The sequence below is a fragment of the Corylus avellana genome, chromosome 9 (assembly GCF_965113065.1).
Source record: "Corylus avellana chromosome 9, dhCorAvel1.hap1.2, whole genome shotgun sequence".
NCBI lineage: Eukaryota > Viridiplantae > Streptophyta > Magnoliopsida > Fagales > Betulaceae > Corylus > Corylus avellana.
This window is the reverse complement of record NC_142498.1, coordinates 83,630-97,572: the sequence shown is the minus strand read 5'-3', so window position 1 is coordinate 97,572 and position 13,943 is coordinate 83,630. Positions and strand designations below refer to the sequence as shown.

General features: G+C 37.2%; 1 protein-coding gene across 1 annotated transcript; it reads right to left on the bottom strand.

Moving 5' to 3' along the window:
- Positions 1 to 7,820: 7,820 nt before the first annotated feature.
- Positions 7,821 to 12,666, bottom strand: LOC132189794 (putative protein phosphatase 2C 44). Its single transcript, XM_059604587.2, has 5 exons — positions 12,351 to 12,666; positions 11,530 to 11,781; positions 10,725 to 11,001; positions 10,368 to 10,522; positions 7,821 to 8,190 (listed from the first exon to the last, which is right to left on the bottom strand). Exons 1-5 carry the CDS (start codon positions 12,417 to 12,419, stop codon positions 8,053 to 8,055), a joined length of 891 nt encoding a protein of 296 aa, XP_059460570.1. The 5' UTR covers positions 12,420 to 12,666; the 3' UTR covers positions 7,821 to 8,052.
- Between the last annotated feature and the right edge of the window lie 1,277 nt (positions 12,667 to 13,943).

Below are 13,943 nucleotides of genomic sequence, written 5' to 3'. Positions count from 1 at the left end.
TTGGTGCGTTCATGGTACACTGGATTAGCTGCAATATGAATTGCAGCCTTGCTGTCACAGAAAAGAGCTGCAAGCTGTGGATGAAGAACTTGTAAATCCTTGAGTAAGCTGAATAATCAGGTAACCTCACAGCAAGTGGATGCCATAGCCCTATACTCAGACTCAGCAGATGATCTGGAAACCGTCTGTTGTTTCTTGGACTTCCATGAGACTAAAGCATCACCAATAAAAATACAATAACCAGTGATAGACCTTTGAGTGTCCAAGCAGCCAGCCCAATCAGCATCACAAAAGGCTTTTACCTGAAAATCTGACGAAGAAGGAAAGAATAACCCTTGACCAGGAGAAGCCTTTAGGTACCTTAACACCCTTTGAGCAGCATCTAAATGAGGTTACCGGGGTTGATCCATGAACTGACTGAGGGTATGAACCACATAAGCTAAATTAGGACGTGTGATTGTGAGATAAATCAATCTGCCAATGAGACGTCTGTAGCTAGTTGGATCTGCCAATAAGGAACCAGCATCCTTAGAAATTTTGAGGTTCTGTTCCATAGGAAATTTAGATGGTTTAGAAGCCAATAAACCAGAATCTTCAAGGATCTCCAATGCATACTTCCTTTGAGATAAAGAGATTCCTTTATCTGATCTAGCTACCTCTAAGCCAAGAAAAAACTTCAACTTCCCCAAGTCTTTAAGTTTAAATTTCTCATTGAGAGAAGAAGTAAACTGGTTGATGGCTGCAGAGTTGTTACTAGCCAAGACAAAATCATCTACATAAACCAAAAGGGCAATAAAAATTGAACCCTCATTTCTAGTGAAAAGACTATAGTCAACTTTAGACTGAATGAAGTCTTGAGCAACCAGTGTATTGGAGAACTTAGAAAACCACTAACGAAAGGTTTGCTTCAAACCATATAGAGATTTTGTCAATCTACACACCTGTGACTCCCCCTTGATGGAAAAACCAGGTGGAACAGTCATATACACCTCTTCATCAAGATCTCCATGGAGAAAGGCGTTGTTGACATCCAATTGGTGAAGGAACCAATTGTTAGCTGCTGAAATAGCTAAAAGACATCTAACAGTAGTAGGTTTGGCAACAGGGGAAAATGTTTCATGATAATCTAAACCCTCACTCTGAGTATACCCTTTTGCCACTAACCTAGCCTTGTGTCTCTCTATACTGCCATCAGCCTTGAGCTTGGTTTTATACACCCACTTACAACCAATAGCTTTCTTATCGGGGGGTAGAGAGGTTAACACCCATGTATTGTTTGCTTGCAAAGCATCAAGTTCTGCCTGCATAACTTCACGCCATTCAGGTAACTTGACAGCTTGATGAAAAATTTTGGTTCTTTGTGGGAAATAAGAGATAAACTGAATGCTTTATGGGAAGGGGAAAGATGATCATAGGTCAAAACAGAAGAAAGGGAATATGGGATACCTGCATTATCATTATCAATTATAGTGTCATCAAAAATTCCAACCATAGAATCAGATGAAGTGGTATTGGAAGAAGCAAGTTGGCAATGATAATTCTGCAAGTAGCTAGGAGCTTGCCTGGTGCGGCTTGATTTCCTAAGAGTTTTGGTGGGAATGATAGATGATTCTGCTATAGAATCTGATTGATGATTAATGTTGGGAGAAGATAGATGATGATTATGAGAATCATGAGAAACTATGTCATGAGTGGAGTAATCATCATGCAACTTATCTTCTACAATAGGAGATGAATGATGACAAGTATCATCACTGATATAGAGAAGATTATTGAACCAAGGAGAATTATTGATTGCATCATTTGATTGAACATCTGAATGGAAAGAAAATTCTTTTGATGCAAAAGGAAAAACATGTTCATGAAAGACGACATTTCTAGATATAAAAACAGAATTGGTATGAATGTTTAAAAGTTTATATCCTTTCATACCATGAGGGTAACCTAGAAAAACACATACAGTAGCTCTAGGATGGAATTTGTGTCTATATCTAGATAAGGTGGAGGCAAAAGCTAGACAACCAAAGACTTTTAGATGAGAATAAGAAGGAAGCTCAGAAAACAACAATTCAAATGGAGATTTATTAGACAACAAAGGAGATGGAATTCTGTTGATGAGATGAGCTGCTGTTAAAACACAATCTACCCAAAAAGAAAGAGGTAAATGAGATTGAAACCTTAAAGCCCTAGCAACATTGAGTAAATGTTGGTGTCTTCTTTCAACAATGGAGTTTTGTTGAGGTGTCTCTACACAACTGAGTTGATGTAGAGTTCCTTGAGAAGATAAAAAATTTTCCATTTGAAATTTTGCACCATTATCTGATCTCAAGATTTTTATCTTGAGATTAAACTGAGTTGCTACAAGTTTGAAGAAAGATTGAATAAAAACCCTAACTTGGGACTTTTGATGCATAAGATGAACTCAAGTATATCTACTAAAGTCATCCACAATAGTAAGAAAATAATGTGATCCATTTGTGGATTGCTGAGAAAAGGGACCCCAAATGTCAACATGAATAAGATCAAAAGGAGCCTTTGAAGTTTTATTACTAATAGGAAAATGAAGCTTTTTCTGTTTTGCCAAGGGACAAATATTACAGATTGTATTTGAATCAACAGAAATGAAAGGAACTGAATTGTGCAACATGTTTATTCTAGAATTAGACAAATGACCTAGCCTAAAATGCCATATGTCTGTTGAAGGAGTTTTGAGAATAGCAGAATTAACACTATGGTTTGGAGAAAGCTTGCTTACAGGTTGAATCAAATGGAACAACCCTTCTTTTTCCTCACCCACTCCAATCGTTTTCCAAGTGATTAGATTCTGTATGGAACAATAAGAGTTAATAAAGATGAGGTAGCAACCAAGATGTTTGATGAGCTTTGTTACAGAAAGGAGATTAACCATGTGATCAGGAGCTCCTATATCAATGATCCAAGGAGTATCTGTCGGATTTGGTTTGAGTTTAGATAAGTTGAGGTTTGAATGAAAAACAGAATGCTGAATACTGAAAGCATGAGTGTTACCTGAACCTTGAGAGAAAAGGTGATCTTGAGGAGCAGGTAAAGAACCTACTTGATTGGCGGAAGCTTGATGAGGATTTGTCTACAAGAATTCCAGAAGCTTTTGACACTGTTCTACTGTAATTGGCAGCTAAGGAACTTGTGGAGTTGCAGAAAAATGTTCTCCATGAGTCTGAGCAGCATAGTTTACACTTGAGCTTGGGGAAAAATAAGGCCTCTTTGTGAATTTGAATCCAGGGGGGAAGCCATGCAACTTGTAACATTTATCCATGGTATGTCCAGAAATGCCACAATGAGTACATACTGGTTTTTCCCTTCGAGTCATCTGCTTAGGAAACCTATTCTGCTGTGTGGGGACAGATTTGGTTATCAAGGCTGCAGGGTTTGAAGTCATGGATCCTATGAAGATTTATCTTTGACTTTCTTCTTGAACAACTAGTGAAAACACTTTATTAATTGGAGGAAGTGGATCCATCAAGAGAATTTGACCTCTGATGCGAGCAAAAGACTCATTGAGCCCCATTAAAAATTGGAAAACATACTGTTGATCAAAAAATGTTTGGACAGATTTCAAGCTACCACAAGAACATGCAGGAACACAAGTACATGGAGAAAAAGACATATAGTTGCTGAATTCATCACAGAGGGATTTGAGACGAGTAAAGTAAGAGCTTACAGACATGCTATCCTGTGAGAAGCTGGAGATAGCTTTCTGAAGTTGAAAGGCCTGTGGTCCGTTTTTCTGTGAGAATCTTTCCTTCAGACTCAGCCACATATCCTGGCAATTGTTGATGTAGATTATACTAGTAGCAATGTCCTTCGATACAGTGTTAACAATCCATGAAGATATTGTATCATTGCACCTCTTCCAGGCTCTAAACTCAGATTCATTGAGAGTGGATGAATGAGGAAGAGTTCCATCAACAAACTGCAACTTGTTCTTCGCAGAAAGAGCCATGGTCATGGATCGGCTCCAAGTGTTATAATTCTCACCATTTAATGGTTGAGGAACCAACAATAGCCCTGGATTATCACCATTATGCAGGTAGTAATGATTGGAGGGATTATCATTGAGAGAGAAATGTAATGAATGGGAAGAAGAAATGGGAATGGCTTCAGGAATCGAGGAAACTGGAATTGATGAAATTGGGATCGACATTGATGAATTGAACTTTCACAAAGTGAAAAGCTCTGATACCATATCAAATTGTAAAGAAAGAAAGAAATTGAAGATAAAACTGATCTCATTAACCTTCAAGAATACAAAGTGATACATGAGTTTATATATTCTGTTTTACAACTCAAATAACAGAGTATATACTAACAACGTAACGGTTCCAACTTATATAACTAACTAGCTGATATAACAAACTAAACTAACTTATATACACGTATGCAATATAAGGAAGAATAATCTGTTGATGATGAGCTAATGAGTTGCTGTTAAGGTTTTTCAGAGCTGTGCCTATGTATTGCTGGTCGATTGCCTGGTCCAATGATGTAACGTGACTTAGTAGGCTGCAGTGAAGAACAACAATAAAGCAGCTGATAACTAATTCTAGATCTTGAGTTTATCAATGATCTAAGAATTTTTCTAAAAATAATAGACAACCTCTAAGGTTTAAAGGAAAAGAAGAATAAACTCAATTATGAGTATTCTCATTAATTAAAATCAATAATAATCAACAACTATTTTTCACTAGAGGCTATAAGCATATATTTATAGCTAAAAACTCTAAACCTAATAAAATAACGAAATAAAGACTCTTAAAATTCTAACCCTAATAAAATAACAACATAAAGTCGGTTTAGAAAATAAAACAAACTGACGGCTACGTAATTTGCATCATTCTCTCCTTGTTGGAGAGAATTCATCATCAAATTCGGCCGGTTCTTTCCACGGTTCTTTGGATGCCCTATCAACTTGTTCCACTCGCCCTTCCTCAAGATCAAGACAAGGCAACACCCCAAAATAAACGTGACGCTTCTCATCATCGAAATACTTTGATGGTTGTCATGAAAGCCCCATACACCACTTGACAATACTTAAGATTTGCCGTTCTTCTCTCGTTCCTTCTCCCTTTCACTTGCCATGAAAATACTCAGGACAGGGCAACCGTTGTTTCCCTTATGAACATATAATTTTCCTCATCTGCATAGTACTCATCACAATTGTTGTTAGGAGAATTTAAAATACTTTCAACACCAAGGAAATCAACATAATCAACCCATTCATCATTATAATTAGACATTTCACCTGAAAAATCTTCATCAACCTCTTCATAATTGTTGATGTCACCTGTTGGCTCATCTTCGGGGTAGAGGCCACCAAACATGAGAGAAAACCATCTTTGTTGTACTCTTCCTCTTGGTCATCTTCGTCAAGGTAGAGGCCGCCAAGCATGGGAGAAAATCCATCCTCTTCGTACTCGTCTTCTAGGTCGGATGCCAAAGATCCTTCAATCGGTTCTTCCTCATTGACATCGTCATCATAGGTTGGTGGGGAATCCTAATCTGCAAATCCTTGCGAATGATCTACAACATCTTCATGTCTAAACTCTACATCTATGAATATGGATTCCTGAAATTCTTCATCTACAGATTCTTTTTCTTCCTCCACAGAATATGGATTCGATTTATGGATTTGTGGTTGGCAAGTAAGGGTCCAATTGACCTGTCGTGGACTCTTCGCTTCACTCCATGTTTTCCTAAATACCTCATTTTTGTAGGAATTTTCTATTTTCTTTGTCACAGCCATAGACTCTTGTCTCTAATTTTGTGACTTTTGACCCATGGTATAACTATGGGGCAAGAAAGCGACCCACATATATTTCAATAGTTTCTCCCAACTATTGATCTTCAATTTACCTTCCCGCTTCTTAGTTTTCTTCAGTTGTTGCCACTACGCACAAACTCTTCCTCGGAATGTATGTACCATTAAAGAGACTCGTTGTTCATCGGGCACCTCGTTGAATTCAAAAACCTCTTCAACAGCCAACACCCAATCTAGAAATTTGTCGGGTTCTAGATCCTCGTCGAATTTCGAAATTTTGAGTTCGAATCTACTTACCCACCAATTGACATGAGCTTGTGCAAGGTGCTGACGTCCGTGTGTTCGGCGCTCCTCAAACGGGTTTCTAAATCCATTCCCATGTTGACCACACAAGTTGGATAATTGGGTAGTGAGATCTTCAATTTGATCCTTCATAGCCCTGAATCGATCCTCCGTGTGTTGCCAATGTTCAGCGATAGATTTACCTTCCGCCTCCGTAAATCGCGGTCTTGGTTGGCGACGACAATTGTTTAGCCCACCACTCATGTGCCTCAAACAAATCACCGATTGCTCCTTACGTGCTGTCTTCGTGCCTACGTACACCTCGTTCATCTATGCAAAATGGTTGCTCCTCCCCATTCATGGAAAGTAACTGAGCTTTGATACTAACTGATGCAGCGTGACTTAGTAGGCTGCAGTGAAGAACAACAATAAAGCAACAGATAACTAATTCTAGATCTTGAGTCTATCAATAATCTAAGAATTCTTCTACAAACAATAGATACTCTCTAAAGTTTAAAGGAAAATATGAATAAACTTAATTATGAGTATTATCATTAATCAAAATCAATAATAATCAACAACTGTCTTTCTTTGGAGGCTATAAGCATATATTTATAGCCAAAAATCATAAACGTAATAAAATATGACATAAATACTCCCCAAACCCTAAATCTAATAAAATAACGAAATAAAAACTCTTAAAACCCTAACCCTAATAAAATAACAACATAAAGTCGGTTTAGAAAATAAAACAAACTGACGGCTACGTAATCTGCATCATCCGATCATGAAATTACCATAGCCTCCATATATATGGCTCTTATTCTCAGGTGGTGATTCATACATTAAAGAGGGGTGCTTTAGGGTAGCCAATCAAAGTTTAGGGTCTTTTTAGATGAATTTTTTTATTAGTTTTCATGGTTGGTGTAAATATGGTTAATGTGGACCTACCATGAACATAGAGTACGAGACGTGATATTTGAAGACTTGCATAGGCAAGTTGTAGAGTTAACTTAGTGTCTAGCGGCACAAAACTTGAAGATGTATCACGATATTGATGGTTGTGATTCATAATCAAATTTCGAGAACCTATATTACAATCCTTATCATCACCTTCATCAAAAGCAATTTCGGCAAGACGAAGATTTGCAATTGGGAGAGAATGAAAGTGCACTTTTTACCCTTCAGATACATGCATATATTATTTAAGCAGATAATTTCCTTTTCAATCTTCAATTATTAATTTCTGCTGTTTTAATTTTGTCCGGCGTTCGTTCATCTGAATTTAATAATAATAACAAAAACCTTTTGAAATGGCAAAATTAGCATCACCCCCTTTGAAATACCTATGCGAACGCCTACCACACCCTTTAGGAATGGCAGAATCACTTCCAAATGTGACATTTTGGGAACCACTTACCAAAGGCTTATTTTTTTAGGGTACCTCCACTTTTGTTTATTTTTATTTAGTGGTAGAATTGAAATTTCTTAAGGATCCCGTCAAAAAGTTTGTGTATATATATACACACACATAAGAGACTTATCGGAGCGGGAGGAAGGACAAAACTATTGACGATAAACACTACTACGTATTACAGCAAAGTTTTCATGTCATCTTATTTATGTCCACAAGTGTATACACAATCTTCTCTCTCACTAACGCGCCAAAAACACCCCCCCCCCCCCCCCCCCCCCCTCCTCTTCCTCTCAATTTCACTAAATGGAGAACTGTACCCATTAATTACATCAACCCAAGCAAACTTCTGATTAATGAGGAAATCTCTTTCCCAGGTAACATAAAAAATGCATCACACATTTATATCTACTAGCACTAACACGATTATCGCTACAAAGAAAACCATGGCATAAGTCATAACATATGATAAATGGTGCTCCTATTTCCATCTTCGTATTTGGACAAAACCAACAGAAGTTCTGATGTTGTAGTGGGGAGGCAATTTTTCTCAGCAGCATCATCCAAAACGGATCACAATGCATGATATATCATCTTTGCTGTTTCTTGCCAATGCTTCAGTTGTCAAACGTTTAGCCGCTGCTTGAGGATCTTTGATGGGTTTCACCAAACCAACTGCCTCTTGATTCGTCAAAACCTGCCAACCAGAGTACAGCTATCAAGCACGAAACAAAACTACAAGCTAGTACCAAAGAATAGCATCATCAACCCATCGTGTCAATATACTGATGCACAAACAACAGTAATGCCTCTTAGATCACAAAAAATGAGACTTCCGTACTATTTATATTTATTTCCAAAGTAGATTCTATAGTGAAAGTAAAACTAGTTTAAGCATTCAATATTTAGATATTGATGAAAGATCATGAAAGGACACTTCTTGAGAAAGAAAAAATGAACAAGTTCAATCCTTAAGCACTCAATTGCGATATAAAGAAGTGAGTAAAGCTAGAAACTACCTTTTAATCCTACAACTATTTCACACTACTGACATGGTAGTCTCAACCAGTTCTTGAATTAGTCATTGTTAATAATAATAATAAATCTAACGGTTGGTTGGACGGTTGGTTGGTTACTTGTAGGATAAGAATATTGATTGTAGCATTTCTCCAAAGAAATAGAGATCATATATATATGGAACATCAGTCAAGGCATTTATCTGGCAGTGAGATAACCTCAGTCTTCCACCAGTAATGATGGGACATCAACAAAGAGGATGCCATTGTTCGCCTAATCTGCCACGGGAAAAAGAAAGAAGGAAAAAGGAAGACTCTTTCCCAGTAATTCATGAATTAGGGAGCATTTATGTTGTGACGAAGGTTTTGCACTAGGCAACAACTCAGCAAGCAGGAGTCTTTGACCACCTACCCTAGACCATAGGTAGGTTGTCTACACATCCGGGAGGCAACATTCAAAGAGGAGGTCAAGTAGAATGCACTCATAGGGCCTAAGGCGCCTTGGTTTCACTTGTGACATAATTTAAGGTGGTGACGGTCTTAAAAAAGAAAGATTTGTTGGTAAAATTAACATGATTAGATGAACTAGCATCATCTAGCTAGTAAAGGTTGTCAACGTGTTTGTTTGTAAAGAATAAGAACCATTCAAGGCAATCGAGTGTGTGAATGAAATTTCAAGCCTAGAGAAGAGCTCACTTTATAGGCTTATAGAGGGTAATTCTACCCCACATGATAGAGAGATTCTTTTTATTTGTTTCTATCTTTCAGATCTTCTAACTTACTGTAGAATTAGAATTAAGCTGAGGTTGCTAGGCCAGTCAATGAGAAAAAGGAATTTCAAGCCTAAAGGCTATTGTGGGGGGGGTGTGTGTGTTGGGGAGTTGAGACTATGGGGAGGTCCTATATATTTGTTTCTATCTTCTTTGGAATGCATGGCATATTCTTCTTGTCTTAATTTTAAAGAGGCTTTTTTTGGAAGATACTGTGGCAAGACATCTGTGGCAATAATGGCATATGAGAGATTGAAGAGCCATCCTTTAAGAGGAATTGGTGCCCAAAATTAGTGTGCATGGATGGTTAAAGGAACCATCCACACCACTTCAAAGCCTTAGGAAACTGCTACTATATGCTTCCATGTGCACTAATTATGAGCTGGAGCATGCCAAGGAATCACAGTGGTTAATTTTGTTTTCATAAGACCACATGGTTCAAGGATTATAATATATTAACGATTATCAAACAACCAAGACCAACAGAGTGATCGCAGTATACCATTCTGCTTTGGTAAATCCCAACCCTGAATTCTACAGCATTTATATAAATTTTTTGTCACATATCTCTTCAGCAGGGAATTCTGCTAATTCTGATTCTAACTGCCAATTTTAGTATTGTTTTCATGAATTATATTTTGCTCAAGGCGTGTTGTGTAGATGTTAATGGGTCCATATATTTCCTAGTACACAATAATATGGGATTAGGTTCACTACATATTTAATTTATTTGTCACTGAGCATTTTTTCAACGTTGGTATGCATGCACTCATCATTTACAATGGAATCAATCACCAAAAATTCATATAATTTCTTGTTTAGCCCAATGTAAACCAAAGTCGCATTCTAAATGTTGCAAAAACACGTAATTCTGTTCAGGTGATGTTACCAACCAGATATCCATTTGAAATAGTGTTGAAAACAGAAATTTGTTAAGTCCATATTGTTTGGTACAAAACCTAAGCATTTAAACCTACGCATTCCAATGTTTTGAAAAATTATGTAATATAAAGTGGGAGACCAAGAAAAAAGATGAAAGATAGACTGACAGAAAAATTTGTTATCCATAAGATACCATAATAACTGACCTTCCACAATCCATCACTTGCCAATATAACAAACTCAATGTTTGAGTCTATGGGCACATGTCGTACATCAGGCTCTGAACTTAAATGTGCTTTGAGGCTTTGATCCCCAAAAGCACGTGCAACCGCAAGTTGACCATTAACCCTAGGTACATCTCCTGAAAACATTTTGTATTTTTTCAATATCGCAGAATCCTCAAAATAATTCAATAAATAAATAAACGGATAAATAAAAAATAACCCAGAACGAATGTTCTTTTTGTTATAAACACCATATGCTAAGATCCCCACAAAGAATGAGCTTATACTAATGAGTGAAAAGGTTAAAGTTATTTTAAATTGAAAGAAGAAGTACATCACCAGGTAAAGTAGTCACAAAGCCACCCTGCTTCTCAATCCTTCTTCGTTCACTATGCGGCTCATGGTCTACTGTAATTTGATTAGCGGAACCCCTCTCGCACACGACAGCTCTTGAGTCACCAATGTTCGCCACCCATAAGTCTCTGCCATCAATGACTATTGCAGTTACTGCAGTTGAGCCACCTGGCCCTAATTGCATGGAGTTTTCCAAAATAAACTTATCAGTGGAGCTGTAGGCATTCCTTATTGCTGTCTCAGGGTCCTTCCAGAAGGTTGGCTGGATCACATAATTAAAGAAGTAAATAAAAACAGATGATCACATTTCAATCTTATAAGAATGAAAGGTTGCCTCGGCAAACACCGGGCTGAAGTTATTTTAGGAGTAGAAGAGTACCAATATTGCATAAATAAGGATACAAGATGAGCTAAGTTATCTCGTGGTTAAATGTAACGACCAAGGGAAAAGTGCTAGCCACATTTGCGCTATTACTTCAAAAGGACTAGTCAATTTGGAGTTTCTATAGAATTCATTATAAAGCCCAGTTTCACCCAATAAATAGGCAATGTGAGACTTAGCACCCATGACTATCTTTATAAACTATTCACTTTATTTGGGCTTCTTCTTATCTTCTCAATATGGGACTCCCGGAGTGTTGCATTAAATTTTAGGATCACTTTGACATAAATACCCAATGATTATCTGATCAAATGACTAAAACTAGCAGGCAGTTATATTGGTCCTATCCAGAAATAAGTAGATAACAAAATGCTTGCAAGAATACTTTGAATTGGTGGGGAAAGATACCTCATCAAGTATATTGTTGAAAAGGTTATCTCTCAAGTAACTTGGGACACGATCTCCCAGATGGCCGTCAAAGATGGCAAATAATCCAAGCACGTGATTCATTTTTCTTTTGTATTCAGCAACATGGTAGTCCTCCATATCATGACCGGATTTACCTTCAACTAAGTGGAAACCATGGGCCACTTTGTTAGTCGATGACTTGCTTCTCCCTTTTCCAGAATCCGCTGTTGATGATTTAAGGCAAGTAGCATTCTGCAGTGCCAATTACTTTAGTTGATTTTTTATTTTTTTTATTTTTTATTTTTACTTTAGTTGATAAACATGCATATTCATCATTTGAACATCCCCAAAAGAAACCAATTCCAGTGGTCTATAACCCTTCTACTCTTTGGATTCGAATCGTATGAAAATCCCAAAAGTTGTTTTTTGTTTTGAATTCATAAAGAGCCCAAGCTGGGTATTTATAATCGCTGACACAATTAAACTTGAAAGGCGTAAATTACGCGGAATTGAAATCAAACTAAAATACAACTAGTAATTCAGCTTAGAAGTATGGTATGGTGTATGCAGAAAGAAAAAAGACAAGAAGGAATTGGTGCATGATTGAACGCGTTTGCGTTTAACGCCCACAAATTCAAAAATAAACAAACATAAAAGAAATAAGTTGAAAGCAGCAACTTTTGATCAGAGAAACCGAATTTTGAAAAATTAAAAATAGTCAGAACTCAAATAGATTAATTAATTGATTAGGGAAAGGAAGATGGGATGGAGAGGAAGAAGGATGAATTGATAAGAGAAGAAGGAAAGAAAGAGAGACATACCTTGATTTTGTCAAGGAAGCTGGAGCCTTTTCCCGTGTGAGAAGCACCTGCGACTGCCTGATTACTCATATCTCAAATTCTCAAACATGCATCTCCCACCTCTATCTATCAATCAATCAATTTGCCTCCTCCTCCTCTTTCTTCTATATCTACAAAGAGAAATATATATGACTAACAAATCTGTGATATTGTTCTTGTTGGACCGTAGAGGAGAGAGAGAGAGAAGAGGGTCAGAAGAGAAAAGGTTGCTGCTTTCGCTGAAGAAGCAATATAAAAAGTCAGAAAAAAGACTTTGGTAGTGTATGTTGAAAAATCTGGTGAGTGTATTCTGTATGTGTGTGAGCATATTATATTTGGTGTTAACAGTAGTTAATGATGGGATTGAAACTTTGACTATCAGCACGACGAACGTACGCGTATTTGAATTTTCTAAATGGCTCTTGATGACAGAAAGCTGCTTTTAAATTTACTTGTACCAGTAGTACTTCCCCCTCCGCAATTTTCTTTTCTGTGTTCTCACTCTTTGGAGAGAGAGGGGGAGAGCTCTCTCTCTGACCCCAAAACGTTGAATAGTATGAAGATTATTATTTATATATTATTATGTGACCATTTCCGCGTGGGGCCGACAAAACCAACGTATTACGTACAACTACAACCCCAACCAACCAACCACTGTTTACCTCTCTGCGATTTGCGGACGCTCCTTCCTTCACGCTTCTTCCTTGAAGCTTCCCAGGTTTTGTGGCTTTTGTGGATCCCACCACTCCAAAAAACATATATAATACTACAATAACGCACGCGCAGAACATGAATTTGGCACTCTCATCTCATCTCATCTCTGAAAGCCCATGGGAGGCTTATCTCAGTCGATAACTGGAAATGTTTTCAGTATCCTTGGTTGAGATTCGAATTTTCTGATTGTTTAAGTTCTTAGGTAAAAGAACAGCTCAAAGACAATCCCCATGTAGTTGTCACAGAATGTCTTTTCATTATTTTTTTATTAAAAAAACATGATCCCACATATATCTCTAAAGTCTAAAACTATGTTCTGTTTTTTTAGTGCAAAACAAATATTGTGCAAAACTATGTTCTCTAAAGTCCTCTCTCTTTTCCCGCCTAGCAAACAACATGACACACAGATTTAACTGATTTAGAGATACTCTTTGATTTGATTTCTGTGTACTATCTAATTCTTCATTTTCTAGTATTATTCTTCCTGAAAATAGAGTAATTAAATTAATGTTGTTGCTAAGAACACATTTAGTTGAAAGAAAGGTATAATTTTTTTTCTATTTGCTGTTGGAATGCATGAATATTCTTCTTCTTTATGAGAAGCCTCTGCTTGTCTACATTGTTTATGACACACACTATCTCTGTTTCATCATACATACCTGAGAGGACCATTGGGAAGTTGGTTATTTGTGAAAAGATGGCAGGGATTTGAGAAGAGGGCTTGGAAGTGCATTTTATAGAGGCTGTTCTTAGTGAAGCTTACTTACTGACATGGAAAATACTCGTTAGCATTCCATGCATGTCATAACATTCATATGCCCAACAGTCTTCTCACCTCCACTCAACTTTCGGTAATTTATG